At 39.8% G+C, this 17,525-nt stretch overlaps 1 protein-coding gene across 6 annotated transcripts in view; it reads left to right on the top strand.

Moving 5' to 3' along the window:
• Nucleotides 1–17,525, top strand: part of acaca (acetyl-CoA carboxylase alpha) — a 122,145-nt gene that overhangs the window by 71,501 nt on the left and 33,119 nt on the right. For 3 of the 6 annotated variants that reach the window (XM_034178782.1, XM_034178778.1, XM_034178777.1), the window contains 6 exons: nt 4,527–4,568; nt 5,191–5,406; nt 8,362–8,517; nt 8,600–8,803; nt 10,878–11,033; nt 14,976–15,122. In XM_034178782.1, the coding sequence (XP_034034673.1) occupies nt 4,527–4,568; nt 5,191–5,406; nt 8,362–8,517; nt 8,600–8,803; nt 10,878–11,033; nt 14,976–15,122 (921 nt within the window). Of the gene's footprint in view, nt 1–4,526; nt 4,569–5,190; nt 5,407–8,361; nt 8,518–8,599; nt 8,825–10,877; nt 11,034–14,975; nt 15,123–17,525 lie in introns of all 6 variants that reach the window. The other 3 variants (XM_034178781.1, XM_034178780.1, XM_034178779.1) reach the window with 1 other exon arrangement.

Genomic DNA, 17,525 nt, shown 5'->3' with positions numbered 1-17,525 from the left:
CAAACTGATCCATGATACCTGGTATGCAATATATAGGCCCAACACCATAGTAGGAGAAACATGCCCATATCATGATGCTTGCACCACCATGCTTCACTGTCTTCACTGTGAACTGTGGCTTGAATTCAGAGTTTGGGGGTCGTCTCACAAACTGTCTGCGGCCCTTGGACCCAAAAAGAACAATTTTACTCTCATCAGTCCACGAAATATTCCTCCATTTCTCTTTAGGCCAGTTGTGTTCTTTGGCAAATTGTAACCTCTTCTGCTCATCCTTTATTTAACAGAGGGACTTTGCGGGTGATTCTTCCAAATAAATTAGCTTCACACAGGCGTCTTCTAACTGTCACAGCACTTACAGGTAACTCCAGACTGTCTTTGATCGACCTGGAGCTGATCACTGGGTGAGCCTTTGCCATTCTGGTTATTCTGCTATCCATTTTGATGGTTGTTTTCCGTTTTCTTCCACGCGTCTCTGTTTTTTTTTTTTTTTGTCCATTTTAAAGCATTGGAGATCATTGTAGATGAACAGCCTATAATTTTTTGCACCTGCGTATAAGTTTTCCCCTCTCCAGTCAACTTTTTAATCAAACTACGCTGTTCTTCTGACCAATGTCTTGAATGTCCCATTTTCCTCAGGCTTTCAAAGAGAAAAGCATGTTCAACAGGTGCTGGCTTCATCCTTAAATAGGGGACACCTGATTCACACCTGTTTGTTCCACAAAATTGACAAACTCACAGACTGAATGCCACACTACAGTTATTGTGAACACCCCCTTTTCTACTTTTTTTTTTTTTTTTTAACTAATAGACCAGTTTCATAGCCTTAAGAGTGTGCATATCATGAATGCTTGGTCTTGTTGGATTTGTGAGAATCTACTGAATCTACTGGTACTTTGTTTCCCATGTAACAATAAGAAATATACTCAAAACCTGGATTAATCTTTTTGTCACATAGCACTACTATTATTCTGAACACTACTGTAAGTACTTTATTCTGAGAATAGCCAGCATTGATTTTATTAACTTTCTGGTGTAAATAAGGTATCACCACATGTGTAGAACTCAAAAAGAATATGTTGAGTTTTCATTAAAAAAACAACTGCAATGTGGTAAAATGTATTCATAAATATGAAAGAACAGGCTCTTAATAATTATTAACTATCGCATACTGCATTTTTTTCCTCAAGATTTGTTTTTGCATAAGTTTGAAAAAAACAGCAGATCATAAGTTTAGGATAAATTACCAAAACCTGGGTTAATCTTTTTAGTCACATAGCACTACTATTATTCTGAACACTACTATATATACACACACAGTGGGGCCAAAAAGTATTTAGTCAGTCCCTGATTGTGCAAGTTCTCCTACTTGGAAAGATGAGAGAGGTCTGTAATTTTCATCATAGGTACACTTCAACTATGAGAGACAAAATGAGGGAAAAAAAATCCAGGAAATCACATTGTAGGATTTTTTAAGAATTCATTTGTAAATTATGGTGGAAAATAAATATTTGGTCAATAATAAAAGTTGAACTCAATACTTTGTAACATAATCTTTGTTGGCAATGACAGAGGTCAAATGTTTCCTGTAAGTCTTCACCAGGTTTTCACACACTGTAGCTGGTATTTTGGCCCATTCCTCCATGCAGATCTCCTCTAGAGCAGTGATGTTTTGGGGCTGTCGCTGGGCAACATGGACTTTCAACTCCCTCAACAAATTTTCTATGGGGTTGAGGTCTGGAGACTGACTTGGCCACTCCAGGACCTTTAAATGCTTTTTACAGAGCCACTCCTTCATTGCCCGAGCGATGTGTTTGGGATCATTGTCATGCTGGAAGACCCAGCCATGTGGCATCTTCAATGCTCTCACTGAAGGAAGGAGGTTTTGGCTTAAAATCTCATGAAACATGGCCAAGTTCATTCTTCCCAGTCGTCCTGTCCCCTTTGCAGTAAAACAGCCCCAAAGCATGATGTTTCCACCCCCATGCTTCACAGTAGATATGGTGTTCTTGGAATGCAACTCAGCATTCTTCTTCCTCCAAACACAACGAGTTGAGTTTTTAACCAAAATGTTCTATTTTGGTTTCATCTGACCACATGATATTCTCCCAATCCTCTTCTGGATCATCCATATGCTCTCTGGCAAACTTCAGACGGGCCTGGACATGTACTGTCTTAAGCAGGGGGACACGTCTGGCACTGCAGGATTTGAGTCCCTCTCTTTGTAGTGTGTAGCCTTTATTACTTTGGTTCCAGCTCTCTGCAGGTCATTCATCAGGTCCCTCTGTGTAGGTCTGGGATTTTTGTTCACCATTGTCATGATCATTTTGACCCCATGGGATGACATCTTGCGTGGAGCCCCAGATCGAGGGAGATTATCAATGGTCTTGTATGTCTTCCATTTTCTTACAATTGCTCCCACAGTTGATTTATTCACACCAACCTGCTTGACTATTGTAAATTCACTCTTCCCATCCTGGTGCACATCTAGTTTTCTTCCTGGTGTCCATTGGCAGCTCTTTGGTCTTGGCCATGGTTGAGTTTGGAGTCTGACTGTTTGAGGCTGTGGACAGGTGTCTTTTATACAGATAACGAGTTCCAACAGATGCCATTAATACAGGTAACAAGTGGAGGACAGAAGAGCTTCTTATAGAAGTTGTTACAGGTCTGTGAGAGCCAGAAATCTTGCTTGTTTGTGGGTGACCAAATACTTATTTTCCTCCATGGTATGCAATTAAATTCTTTAAAAATCCTACAATGTGATTTTCTGGATTTTTTTTTTTTTTTATCATTTTGTCTCTCATAGTTGAAGTGTACCTATGTTGAAAATTACAGACCTCTCTCATCTTTCTAAGTAGGAGAACTTGCACAGTCAGGGGCTGACTAAATACTTTTTGGCCCCACTGTATATATGTGAATATATACAAACAAGCCAATTACCCACCCCAGGGCGGGTTTCATTCAGAGACTGAAATGAGAATTTTATTTTCACCAACAAAACTATCACCTCCCACCTATCACAAATTCCAGAGAACTGTCAGGGTGTGACTAAAGCTGCCCCTTAAAGAGACAGCAACAGCAGCTGCTGTTACTACTACTACTGCTGCTATTACTGCTGTTACTTGCAAAATTGAAGAGCTAAAAAGTTCAAAGGAAAAAGAAAGAATAGAAAAGTATGACTCTGACTTTTTGGCACACTTGCCGATAATGACTCAGGACAAGAGTGCCTTTCCCCTTAACTATTGCTACTACAGCTACTACTACTGAATTTGGGAGAATTTTGATCCACATACCTGAAAAAGGGTCTTTATCTTCCGTCAAGGTCTGTTTTAGTAATTTCACTGCATAAGTTTTAGTAGCTTGTCATTTTGTTATATTATTAATGGATACATTATTGCAGCACAGATGGTCCATACACTTTATTCATGGCATTTTTGTTGACAGGCTCTGCATTCATCCAGCTTTAGACCTGTTTTATTGAATGCTATTACTGGTACAAACCATAGTTTTCAGTGATAATGGTAGGAATTTTTGGCAGGATAATATTGTGATAAATGCTCCATTCTGCCAACTTTGAAAATTGTCTTTTTGTTTTCTTTTCATTTTACTGCAATCTCTGCCTAGAGATAACACTATGTAACAAATTTTTATTTTTGTTTTGTTCCTGGGTACACAGTGTGTTTTCCTAATCTGTTTTGCCTTAAATAAATAGAAAATAGCTGTTATTCCACAGAAACTTTGCTTCTGTGATCAGGACAATGATATTTTGAAATTTGTCTGTTTTCAAGAATATTCTCGATTCGCCTTCACTACTACTGAGTAGTCTTCTAGAATATTCTTTAACTGCTAGAACTGTCCAGAATTTTCTAGAAGTTTCCAGAATTATCTAGAAATTTCAAGAAACTTTTAGAACTTTCTAGAACGTTAAAAAAAACAAAATGAAAGTTTGTGCTGAATGTAGTCATTTTTCCATAGACTTTAGACATAAGCAGTTGAAATATAACACTTAGAAGCCAGGAACAAAAATTGTGTTACATAGTGTTATCATTAACTTGTCACACTATTATGACGTGGGACTTTCACGTATTCAGCTCCACCCCTAATGTGTAATTGTAGTCCTATAATTTTCGTTGCTAAATCATGGCTGTGGAGTGTTTTAGTGTGAGCATTGTAGCAGACCTCTTGTTGTTATGTCAGCTATGAACTGATGCGTGCTTCTGCAGTTGGCCTGATATTGATGAAAGTGGTGCTATGTATCCTACTTGTTGAGCATGGTGTCTGAATGAATAAACAGTGACTCCCATACAATTTCATCATTGCAAGAGCTTGGGGTGCAGTAGATGTATAAATTTTGTGGAAGCTTGAGTGGTAAAGGGCTCATTTTCACTTGATTTGAGGACATTCATGGCCTCAGCATGCCCAGATTTACAGCTTTCTGAACTCTTAATGGTCAAGTTAACTAGAGTTGTTGTTGTAGAGCCATTATTGATGGTTTGTTTTTTCTCTATATCTCACTATTTTTCTTACAGAGAGAGTTTCCCAAGTTTTTCACATTCCGTGCCCGTGACAAGGTGAGTGCCGGCATCTCATGCACCATGCAATAAGTTAATTTTGCTTGTACCTTTTACCTCCAAAGTTTAAAAAACTTTTTTTTTTTTTTTTTTTTGGGGGGGGGGGGGTGGGGGGGGGTTGCATTCATATACTTAACATGGTTGCAGACCTTTACTTTCCTCTCTGTTTTAGCTGGGAGGCTGTTCAAAACAGTGATGCTGTAATAAGAAACAACTGGTGGTGCTGAATTTTTCCATTATCACACTCTGTGAAGGCTCTTGCTCTTCTCTGCTCATGATAGTTTCACTTCAATGGCAGCACCAAAACCCATTAAAGTAATTAAGTTTTTAATTGCCTCCCAATTGTGGTGAAATGACACCCATTAGCAATGTATTCAGATTGAGATTGGCAATTATTTAATTTACTTTACAGTGTGTGGCTCACAGGCATCTTTCTACTCTCATGTCAATGCAGTGTTATGTCAATGCAGATTATCAGTATGAGGCACTTTGGGTTCTCGTCAAGAAAGACTTTTAAAGAAAAGTGTGGCGTTCTTCAAAAAAGTCTGAATAAAGCCTGTTTATATTTTGTAGTGTTGTACTTGTTTGTGATTGCAATTGCATTCTATCTGTACATTGCTAGTTTGAAGAGGACAGGATCTATCGTCATTTGGAGCCGGCATTGGCCTTCCAGTTGGAGCTCAACCGCATGCGCAATTTTGCGCTGACCGCCATTCCATGTGCTAACCACAAAATGCACCTGTACCTGGGTGCCGCCCGTGTGGAGGTGGGCACCGAAGTGACTGACTACCGTTTCTTTGTGCGAGCCATCATTCGTCACTCGGATCTCGTCACAAAGGTGAGGACACAAAGGACAAAGGGACTTTAGTGAGAGTGTAAATAAACATTCAAGGGCCTTTCTCGACAGTCTGTGTGTACAGTCAGAAATGCAAAGCGCAGGTGCGTTTGGGGGATCTCAAAGTCCTTTTTGTGATCTGGGTTGGGTGTGTAAGTGGAGTGCAAGGGGTTGTTACCCTCTTCACTAGTCATGTGTGTGTTTTGCCCATCACATGAAAACAACCCTCTTAATCATTTGTCTTTCCCTTTAAATTGGAGTGCTGTGCGACAATCTGGACTCAAGCGAGAGGTTTTCTTGCAGTTAATAAAACCGCACCATGTCAAGCACATCATCAGCTACCACACCTCCTTGAGGGGGAGCATTTTACAGGGAATTTTTGTAGTTTTCCATGAGGGTTATCTTTTATTTGACTTAATGGTTGTTTTCAATTAGCTTTCCTTATGCCATGGCATATGTTGTTGCCTGCAACGAGTGAACGAGTCAGGTGTGTGTGTGGGGTGGGGGTGGGGGGGGGGGGGGGGGGGGGTGGGGGTGAGAGAAAGAGAATGTCGCTGCTGATTCTACAACCCCTGGCAAAAATTATGGAATCACCGGCCTCGGAGGATGTTCATTCAGTTGTTTAATTTTGTAGAAAAAAAGCAGATCACAGACATGACACAAAACTAAAGTCATTTCAAATGGCAACTTTCTGGCTTTAAGAAACACTATAAGAAATCAAGAAAAAAAGATTGTGGCAGTCAGTAACGGTTACTTTTTAGACCAAGCAGAGGAAAAAAATATGGACTCACTCAATTCTGAGGAATAAATTATGGAATCACCCTGTAAATTTTCATCCCCAAAACTAACACCTGCATCAAATCACATCTGCTTGTTAGTCTGCATCTAAAAAGGAGTGATCACACCTTGGAGAGCTGTTGCACCAAGTGGACTGACATGAATCATGGCTCCAACATGAGAGATGTCAATTGAAACAAAGGAGAGGATTATCAAACTCTTAAAAGAGGGTAAATCATCACGCAATGTTGCAAAAGATGTTGGTTGTTCACAGTCAGCTGTGTCTAAACTCTGGACCAAATACAAACAACATGGGAAGGTTGTTAAAGGCAAACATACTGGTAGACCAAGGAAGACATCAAAGCGTCAAGACAGAAAACTTAAAGCAGTATGTCTCAAAAATCGAAAATGCACAACAAAACAAATGAACGAATGGGAGGAAACTGGAGTCAACGTCTGTGACCGAACTGTAAGAAAGCGCCTAAAGGAAATGGGATTTACATACAGAAAAGCTAAACGAAAGCCATCATTAACACCTAAACAGAAAAAAACAAGGTTACAATGGGCTAAAGAAAAGCAATCGTGGACTGTGGATGACTGGATGAAAATCATATTCAGTGATGAATCTCGAATCTGCATTGGGCAAGGTGATGATGCTGGAACTTTTGTTTGGTGCCGTTCCAATGAGATTTATAAAGATGACTGCCTGAAGAGAACATGTACATTTCCACAGTCATTGATGATATGGGGCTGCATGTCAGGTAAAGGCACTGGGGAGATGGCTGTCATTACATCATCAATAAATGCACAAGTTTACGTTGATATTTTGGACACTTTTCTGATGTTTGAGGATGATGAAATCATTTTTCAAGAAGATAATGCATCTTGCCATAGAGCAAAAACTGTGAAAACATTCCTTGCAAAAAGACATATAGGGTCAATTTCATGACATAGGGTCAATGTCAATGAGCAGATGTGATTTGATGCAGGTGTTAGTTTTGGGGATGGAAATTTACAGGGTGAGTCCATAATTTATTCCTCAGAATTGAGTGAGTCCATATTTTTTTCCTCTGCTTGGTCTAAAAAAGTAACCGTTACTGACTGCCACAATCTTTTTTTCTTGATTTCTTATAGTGTTTCTTAAAGCCAGAAAGTTGCCATTTGAAATGACTTTAGTTTTGTGTCATGTCTGTGATCTGCTTTTTTTCCACAAAATTAAACAACAGAATGAACATCCTCCGAGGCCGGTGATTCCATAATTTTTGCCAGGGGTTGTAATGCACAGGTGACATTTTATGCCAGCAACAATATGGGACATGATTGTTGGTATATGTATATACTGTGTTTTCCAGACTACAAATCACATTAGATTGTCACATTTGTGAAAAAATACATCGTGAAAAGGGGGGGGAATACAAGTCACAACAGACCATAAGTCACATCTATTTTTGAAAGATATATTTCACAAAAAAATAAATAAATAAAAATTGGAACTATATGGAAATACTATTCTGTATTCAGTCACACCTGAGCCTAACAAACATAGGCTTATGTTTGCTATAGCCTTTAATGTTGTTACTTGTTTCCACTGTTCTGAAAATGTACAGTTACAGCTCTGTTTGTTTATTTATTATTTGACAAATTGCTTCGGAGTATAATTTGAAGCACCTCTCAAACTAGCAAAAAATAAATAAATAAATAAATAAACCTGCAACTCGTAGTCCAGAACATATGGTAGTCACCAGCAAGCAGCGTGTACATGCTTCTTAAACTAATTTATGTAAGGTGTGGCTGAATATTGTGCACAAATGCACAATGCTTGATTTTTAAACGAGGCTTTTGGGGTAGTTGGAGCAAACATGTTCTGCTGCCAAACTATCAGTGCACCTGCTTTGCACCTGACCATACCTAATTTTGAGACTAACACATCCATAGGCACGCACATGAGAGGAATTGTACTCAACAACGGCATCGGGTGGAAATTAGCAATAATCTTAAATTACGCTCCTGTGTGCCAGGTGGAAGATGGTGTCCTTAGTTTGAATTACTTTTGGTTTTTGTATTTCCTTGTCTTTGTTTTTGTAGTTATTTTTCCTTCTTATTCGTTTGACCATTTGTTCAACATTTTGCCTATAACATACAGTATATAAATAAAATGTTTTTATGTTGGCCCTTCACTAGGAGGCATCATTTGAGTACCTTCACAATGAAGCAGAGCGTTTGCTTCTGGAAGCCATGGATGAGCTGGAGGTGGCCTTCAATAACACAACTGTAAGGACAGACTGTAATCACATCTTCCTCAATTTTGTCCCAACAGTGATCATGGATCCATCAAAGGTTTGTAAAATATTAACACACCACCTGTTACACCGTTACAACACAATAATGTCACTAACGTTTTCAATCAACTTGCATTTAGATTGAGGAGTCTGTGCGCTCCATGGTGATGCGTTACGGAAGCCGTCTATGGAAACTGCGGGTGCTGCAGGCTGAGCTGAAAATTAACATCCGCCTGACTCCAACAGGAAAGCAGATCCCAATCCGTCTTTTCCTTACAAATGAGTCAGGCTACTATCTGGACATCAGCCTGTACAAGGAGGTCACCGATTCCCGAACGGGACAGGTGGGGCCCCAAGACAGACAGGTGGGGCACTCATACATTTTCCATGTCATCTGTTGCATCCAGTCCAAGGGTTTCAGCTTCATCCTCGAAATTGCAACTCCCAGAATGCAAATTAACAGCCAGTTACACTGTGCTGAATATTGTCTGACATTTTTTTTTTTTTTTGCATTTTAAAGACTGAATACTAGGGATGGGATGATTAGTCGTAATAGTCGACGACGATGACAAACTAACATCCAACTAGTCGACTATTTTTTATTAGTCGACTAGTCGAAAGTCAGTTATTAAGTTCATTTAACCCTTAAAAGAACAGACCTGCTGGAGCTGCCTCCACTCTCTTCACTCAGTGAAGAAAGTGTGTGAACCTTAGTAGGTGAATTAGTCAGCTTAAACGGGTAGACTGTGCCTAGTAAATGAATGCAGGTATTGCCTTCATGCCAATGCTATTTTTTTGTATTTATGATTTTGTGCTTATATTTGTTAAAATAAATGTCACATTTGAGTTTCACCATGAAGATTCAAAAGTGGCTTAATTCATTCAGTGTCAAATTTAGTGCCAATTAGTTGACTCGTCGATGACTAATGGTACCTGACTGGTCAATGAATGATTTTCATTAGTCATCCCATCCCTACTGAATACAATAACTTGGGATTGTTAGAGTTTGTGTAGATTTCCAGTATGGTGTCTGATTTGGCCTTAGGCTGGTGGACAAGTCTGTTAGTAATGTTTCTCACAGCTGACTGGTAAGTTCAAGTCATCCATCTTGCATCACCTCCATCCATCAGGGAATCGTGCACACTTATCCACATCATGCAGTTTCCAGAGATAACAACCAGCCCAATTGGTCTCCCGATACGCAGGCAGGTGCACATTGGCTGTGCTGCACTGATGCACTTGTTCTTGTTAGAATAACTAAAACAGTAAAGAGAGCTGTGTTAATGGTGTAACTTTGTGACACTGCTGATTTGCTGACACATTCAGCTGCAGAAATCATGGCATGTGCACATGTATTTTCCTTGTAATTTTCAGCAGGACGAACTGTGCACACATGCACTCCAGCACAATGCAGTGGAAATAGTTGTGGAGACTATTAGGTGATCAGCTTTAAATGACGGCCCTGATACTCAGAAAAGAAGTTATTTAAATGGTTTTCTATCCCTTTATGAAACAGAAGTGATCAGCTTTTAACGTGATGATGTCTGGTGAAGGTAAAAGTAGAGGTTTTCTTTAACTGTTTTGTTTGTTGTTTAAAATTGCATTCTATGTGCTACTTGTTCTGTGGTGTCTGGCATATAGTCCAAAAACAGGTGTTTTTTTCTGTTTCATCACGGCGCGCAGCACCTGCGTCTGCTCCTCACTGTGTCCCCAGACAGTGCGCTGTAACGACACAGTGGCTGTAAGGAAGCCGTAATGCAAATGTACTGAAATTAAAAGGACATTTCTGGATCACAAATGACTCCAGTAAAAGTAAAAACACAGAAACATGAAAAGCAATTGTTACCAGTGGCCAGCAACCACATTCCCACCCCTGCAGTTAACCCCATGCATATTGTGATAATCCAAGAATGATTATTTTTTTCTCTTAACCCTATCAGTTAAATGTAAACAAGCTTAACTAAGTGAAACGTGGCTAATATTTAAACCTGTGAAAAACGAGTTCTGGACAGTGTGGTGTTATGGTTTTTGGGACTTGGCGGCATACTGGTGACTCTTCTTAATGTGTCATGAACATAATTAATCAAAATATCAATGAGCAAAAGCTTCCATTTATAACATGTCCATTTTAACATTTAGAACCTTTGGCCCACTTTGACCCAGATGGTTTTTGATGCCCTAGCTGGAACAGCCATGCATAGTTTGTTCTGTCATGTCTAAATTGTGCTTTGGTAGATACTTGCACTTAACTAAAGAGTAAAGCAGTAATTATACATGCTTTATATTTTTCATGGTTTTTCAGTTTATGGTTGAGTTTCATTGTTATTACCATTTTCAACATTTGTAACATTACCTACGTGGATCTCAATGCCATACTTTAACATTAAAGTAACTTTATGGTCATCTTTCCTTTTCCAGATCATGTTCCAAGCTTATGGTGACAAGCAGGGTCCCTTACATGGCATGCTCATCAACACCCCTTATGTCACCAAGGACCTGCTGCAGTCTAAACGCTTCCAGGCACAATCTTTGGGCACCACTTATGTCTATGATTTCCCAGAAATGTTCAGACAGGTACAGCTGTTCCCTTAGATGTAGACTTCAGTTACTGCATTAAAAAACATAATTGTCCCAATTACAGTGCATCTGGAAATTATTCATGGCTACAGCCTTATTCCAAAATGGATGAAATAAATTTTTTCCCTCAAAATTCTACACGTAATACTCCATAATGACAATGTGAACAAAGTGGGTGTTTTTTTTTTTTGGTATATTTATTAAAAACAAAAAACTAAGAAATCACATGTACGTAAGTATTCACAGCCTTTGCCATGAAGCTCAAAATTGAAGTCAGGTGCATCCCATTTCCACTGATCATCCTTGTGATGTTTCTACACCTTAATGGACAATTTTCAAATTGCACTGCCAACTTGAAGCCGAGACTTCTGGTTAGTGAGTCTCTCACTCGCGTGTTTGGTGTCATTAGAAACACCAGCTCAACTGTCAGATTTCCAGGCAGTGAAATGGCCACTGGAGGTGAATTCCACGCCGTACCGGTAACTAATTTTGTTGTCGTTGTTGTTAACCCACAAGGAATGCGAAGGAGTGAGCAGTGGTGTGAAGATCGATGTAATGCCCCGGTCACATGGCAGTAACAAAGAACACTGAAGCCAAAACGAAACAAGAAATCTAGACTTGCATTGACTTTCAGAGACGTCATTTAACCGTCATCCAGCTTCGTTCCTGCAGCTGGCCCGTTGTCAGAATTTTCAAACTGTTGATTCCGTCTGTAATCTGTTTTGCTTTGTCTTGACAGTTTCTCATCGTTTGCGTAGTTCCCGTACCGTCAGCATTCTGTTTGACTGTCGTCAAACTTTATCCAACCTCCCAAGTCCGACGTCTTGCACGAACATTGACAATATCTGAACGAATCAATAACTAAAGATCCTCTCCAGCCAGAGACGGCATGTGAATGTGCGCCCAGCCGTCTGTGGTGTACGGCCGTTTGTGTGTGTGCGCACAGCCTCTCCAGCCTGAGATGGCATGTGAACATGCACACAGCCGTTTGTATGTGCACACAGTCTCTCCAGCCACAGACGGCATGCGAACATGCAGATTTATTGTTTCGTTTTGACTTCAGTGTCCTTCGTTAGTGTCGTGTGACCGGGGCTTCGTTGCTAGGAAAGTTCAATGACCAAAATAGCAACATTTTGGGTGCAATGAACATGTTTTCACTGTTATTTGGTTTCTTTGCGCGATTGACATCATTATTCAAGCATTCAAAAGGCTATTCCTACCGCTGCACAACTCCAGCCACACACGAGAAAATTTCTTGGCAGTTCTTGTTGTTGAACGAAACCGCGTCTCCCTAAATGGACAGAGTTGTAACAGCATCACGCATGCACGTAGGCGCTGTCTAGCGACAATGTGAAAATCCCCCATAGGAGTCCACCTGAGGTAAATTCAGTTGATTGGGCATGATTTGGAAAGGCACACAACTCTCTACATACAACCCCAATTCCATTGAAGTTGGGACGTTGTGAAAAATATAAATAAAAACAGTGATTTGCAAATTCTGTTCAACCTATATTCAATTGAATACACCACAAAGACAAGATAGTTAATTTTCAAACTGATATACTTTATTGTTTTTGTGCAGATATTTGCTCATTTTGCACTGGATGCCTGCAGCACCTTTCAGAAAAGCTGGGACAGTGGTATGTTTATGCCACACATTTCCAATTGGTGACAAGTCTGGACTGCAGGCAGGCCAGTCTAGTACCTGCACTCTTCTACTACGAAGCCACGCTGTTGTAACACGGGCGGACTGTGGCTTGGCATTGTCTTGCTGAAATAAAAAGACGTTGCTTGGATGGCAGGATGTGTTGCTCCAAAACCTGGATGTACCTTTCAGAATTGTTGGTGCCCTTTCAGAATTGTTGGTGCCATCACATATGTGTAAATTGCCCATGACATGGGCACTAACACACCCCCATACCATCACAGATGCTGGCTTTTGAACTTTGCGCTGGTAACAATCTGGATGTTTTTTTCCTCTTTTGTCAGGAGGACACAATGTCCATGATTTCCAAAAACTATTTGAAATGTGGACTCGTCAGACCACAGCACACTTTTCCATTTTGCGTCTGTCCATTTCAAATGACCTCAGGCCCAGAGAAGGCAGCGGCGTTTCTGGATGTTGTTGGTGTATGGCTTTCGCTTTGCATGGTAGAGTTTTAACTTGCGCTTGTAGATGTCGCAACGAACTGTGTTAACTGACAATGGTTTTCTGAAGTGTTCCTGAGCCCACGCGGTATTCAGTGTTGGTTTTCGACCTTGACGCTTATGTGTAGAAAGTTCTCCAGATTCTCTGAATCTTCTGATTATATTATGGACTGTAAATGATGGAATACCTAAATTCTTTGCAATTGAATGTTGAGAAACATTGTTCTTAAACTGTTGGATGATTTTTTTTTTTTTTTTTTTTTCATGCAGTTCACAAAGTGGTGGTCCTCACCCCATCTTTGCTTGTGAATGGCTGAGCCTTTTGAGGATGCTCCTTTTGTACCCAATCATGACACAAACTTGTTTCCAATTAGGTTTTCTTTGAGCATTTGAATATTGGTTGAAGAGGATTTGCAAATCATTGTATTCTGTTTTTATTTACATTTTATACAATGTCCCAACTTCATTGGAATTGGGGTTGTATAAGGTCCCACAGTTGACTGTGCATGTGAGAGCACAAACCAAGCATGAAGTCAAAGGAATTGTCTGTAGACCTCTGAGACAGGATTGTCTCAAGACACAAATCTGAGGAAGGACAGAAAATTTCTGTTTCTTTGAAGGTCCCAATGAGCACAATGGCCTCCATTATCTGTAAATGGAAGAAGTTTAGATCCACCAGGACTATTCCTAGAGCTGGCCCTGGTCTAAACATCAATCGGGGGAGAAGGGCCTTAGTCAGGGAGGTGACCAAGAACCCAATGGTCACACTGTCAGAGCTCCAGCATTCCTCTGTGGAGAGAGGAGAACCTTCCAAAAGGACAGCCATCTCTGCAGCAATCCACCAATTAGGTCTGTATGGTAGAGTGGCCAGATGAAAGCCACTCTTAAGTAAAAAGACACATGGCAGTGGGGATGTTTTTCAGCGGCAGGAACTGGTTGACTGGTTAGGCTTGAGGGAAAGATGAATGCAGCAATGGACAGAGACATCCTGGATGAAAACCTGCTCCAGAGCGCTCTTGACTTCGGACTGGGGTGACAATTCATCTTTTAGCAGGACAATGACCCTAAGCACACAGTCAAGCTATCAAAGGAGTGGCTTCAGGACAACTCTGTGAATGTCCTTGAGTGGTCCAGCCAGAGCCCAGACCTGAATCGTATTGAACATCTCTGGAGAGATCTGAAAATGTCTGTACACTGACGCTCTCCATCCAACCTGATGGATCTTGAGAGGTCCTGCAGAGATGAATGGGCAAAACTGCCCAAAGATGGGCGCACCAACCTTGGGACATCATATTCAAGAAGACCTGAGTAATTTCTGCCAAAGGTACATGAACAAAGTATTGGGCAAAGGTTATCTAAGACTATCCCATCTAAATCTGTCTTTCCTCACTAAGCATTAAGCACTTTAATAATTTATTAAGCACCAGATCCTGCTGTCCTGTGAAGCTGTTCATTTTTTGTTTTTTAACCTGCTCTTGTGTTGTTTTTTGTGTATGCCTATTTGGAAAGTGCCACCAGAATTTCATTGCAGAAGTGCAATGACAATAAATATCTATTCTGTTCTTAGTTTTTTTTTTTTTTTTTTTTTAATAAATCTTGCACAATTTTCAAAAATGTTTTTTCATGTTGTCATCAGTTGTGAGTAGAATTTTGATGGAAAAATGAATTTTCTCCATTTTGGAATAAGGCTGTAACATAAAATGTGGAAAAAGAGAAGCACTATCAATATTTTCCCGAATGCACTGTATTTTGTTGGAATAATTTCATACTGACAATTGTTTCTTTTATCAGGCTCTGAAGAAGCTGTGGCACTCTATGAGCTCCTACGCTCACTTGCCCAAATGTCCTCTTCCTTCTGAGCTGCTCACCTTCACAGAGTTGGTTCTTGACCCCCAAGGTCAGCTGGTGCAGATGAACAGACTTCCAGGTGGCAACGAGGTCAGATTTTATTTATTTAGTTAGTTATTTTATGGGTTTTTGCATGATTTCAAACACACTACAGACAGGTGTCATTGTTTATGGACCTCCTGTATCAGAATTTGTAATTTTCCTTTCTCTGTACATGTCTGTTATTCTTATATTGTTGAGGGTTTGTTTAATAATTTGCTGTCTCATTTGCTGTCTACATGCATTATTTGATATGCATTGAGGGTAAAAATTAATTAAACAGTCAGACTCCCACGCGTCGCTGGTAAGACTCAATTTGCGACCGTAAAATCCAGCATGAACGTCTGCAAATCATCAGACACAACAGGGTTATTCCCTAAGTGTGAGTGTTTCATCAGTGATTCAGTAGAAATTAAATTAGATATGCCCAAATAGATGTATTCCTACAAAAAGCAAGCTAACAACTATCCATTCAACACATTTTCATGTTAAAAAAGGGTGTGTGTTTTTTTAAAGGATTACCAGTGGGTACATGACAGCATAAAGACTGTTGCTGATGGTTACTCAATTGACCAGTTTCACAATGCGATGTGACACCTATTGGTTGGTAGAGATAGGCCAAGAGCCGCAGCACATCATGGGAATTTGTTGATGGTGGAAATCTGGATGTGGAGGATATATTGCATTGCTCAGTGTTTTACTGTGTACAGAAAATGTACAACCCCTGGCAAAAATTATGGAATCACCGGCCTCGGAGGATGTTCATTCAGTTGTTTAATTTTGTAGAAAAAAAGCAGATCACAAACATGACACAAAACTAAAGTCATTTCAAATGGCAACTTTCTGGCTTTAAGAAACACTATAAGAAATCAAGAAAAAAGATTGTGGCAGTCAGTAATGGTTACTTTTTTAGACCAAGCAGAGGAAAAAAATATGGAATCACTCAATTCTGAGGAATAAATTATGGAATCACCCTGTAAATTTTCATCCCCAAAACTAACACCTGCATCATATCAGATCTGCTCGTTAGTCTGCATCTAAAAAGGAGTGAACACACCTGGGAGAGCTGTTGCACCAAGTGGACTAACATGAATCATGGCTCCAACACGAGATATGTCAATTGAAACAAAGGAGAGGATTATCAAACTCTTAAAAGAGAGTAAATCATCATGCAATGCTGCAAAAGATGTTGGTTGTTCACAGCTGTGTCTAAACTCTGGACCAAATACAAACAACATGAGAAGGTTGTTAAAGGCAAACATACTGGTAGACCAAGGAAGACATCAAAGCGTCAAGACAGAAAACTTAAAGCAATATGTCTCAAAAATCGAAAAATGCACAACAAAACAAATGAGGAACGAATGGGAGGAAACTGGAGTCAACGTCTGTGACCGTACTGTAAGAAACCGCCTAATGGAAATGGGATTTACATACAGAAAAGCTAAACGAAAGCCATCATTAACACCTAAACAGAAAAAAAACAAGGTTACAGTGGGCTAAGGAAAAGCAATCGTGGACTGTGGATGACTGGATGAAAGTCATATTCAGTGATGAATCTCGAATCTGCATTGGGCAAGGTGATGATGCTGGAACTTTTGTTTGGTGCCGTTCCAATGAGATTTATAAAGATGACTGCCTGAAGAGAACATGTAAATTTCCACAGTCATTGATGATATGGGGCTGCATGTCAGGTAAAGGCACTGGGGAGATGGCTGTCATTACATCATCAATAAATGCACAAGTTTACGTTTATATTTTGGACAATTGAAAGGATGTTTGGGGATGATGAAATCATTTTTCAAGATGATAATGCATCTTGCCATAGAGCAAAAACTGCAAAAACATTCCTTGCAAGAAGACACGTAGGGTCAATGTCATGGCACAGGGTCAGTGTCAACAAGCAGATCTGATTTGATGCAGGTGTTAGTTTTGAGGATGAAAATTTACAGGGTGATTCCATAATTTTTTTCCTCAAAATTGAGTGATTCCATATTTTTTTCTCTGCTTGGTCTAAAAAGTAACCGTTACTGACTGCCATAATATTTTTTTCTTGATTTCTTATAGTGTTTCTTAAAACCAGAAAGTTGCCATTTGAAATGACTTTAGTTTTGTCTCATGTCTGTGATCTGCTTTTTTTCTACAAAATTAAACAACTGAATGAACATCCTCCGAGGCCGGTGATTCCATAATTTTTGCCAGGGGTTGTAGATAACTATCGCTTGCAATTCCATTTATTTTGACCATTTTCATACATTTGTATTATTCTTTGGTGAATCATCTCAGTACCATTCCCATTTGCCATCTCCTCTCTCTGCTGTCTCTGTGAGCCACGCTAATATCAGTGTGGACACTAGAAGTACTTTTTGTGAGCGACCGTGCGCAACTTACTCTATTGTGGAAACCGTAAATCATCAAAATAATATATCACTTGATTATATATATATATATATATAT

The sequence above is a fragment of the Thalassophryne amazonica genome, chromosome 9, assembly GCF_902500255.1.
Source record: "Thalassophryne amazonica chromosome 9, fThaAma1.1, whole genome shotgun sequence".
NCBI classification, from domain to species: domain Eukaryota; kingdom Metazoa; phylum Chordata; class Actinopteri; order Batrachoidiformes; family Batrachoididae; genus Thalassophryne; species Thalassophryne amazonica.
The sequence above is the reverse complement of the archived record's forward strand: the minus strand, read 5'-3'. Positions and strand labels throughout refer to the sequence as shown.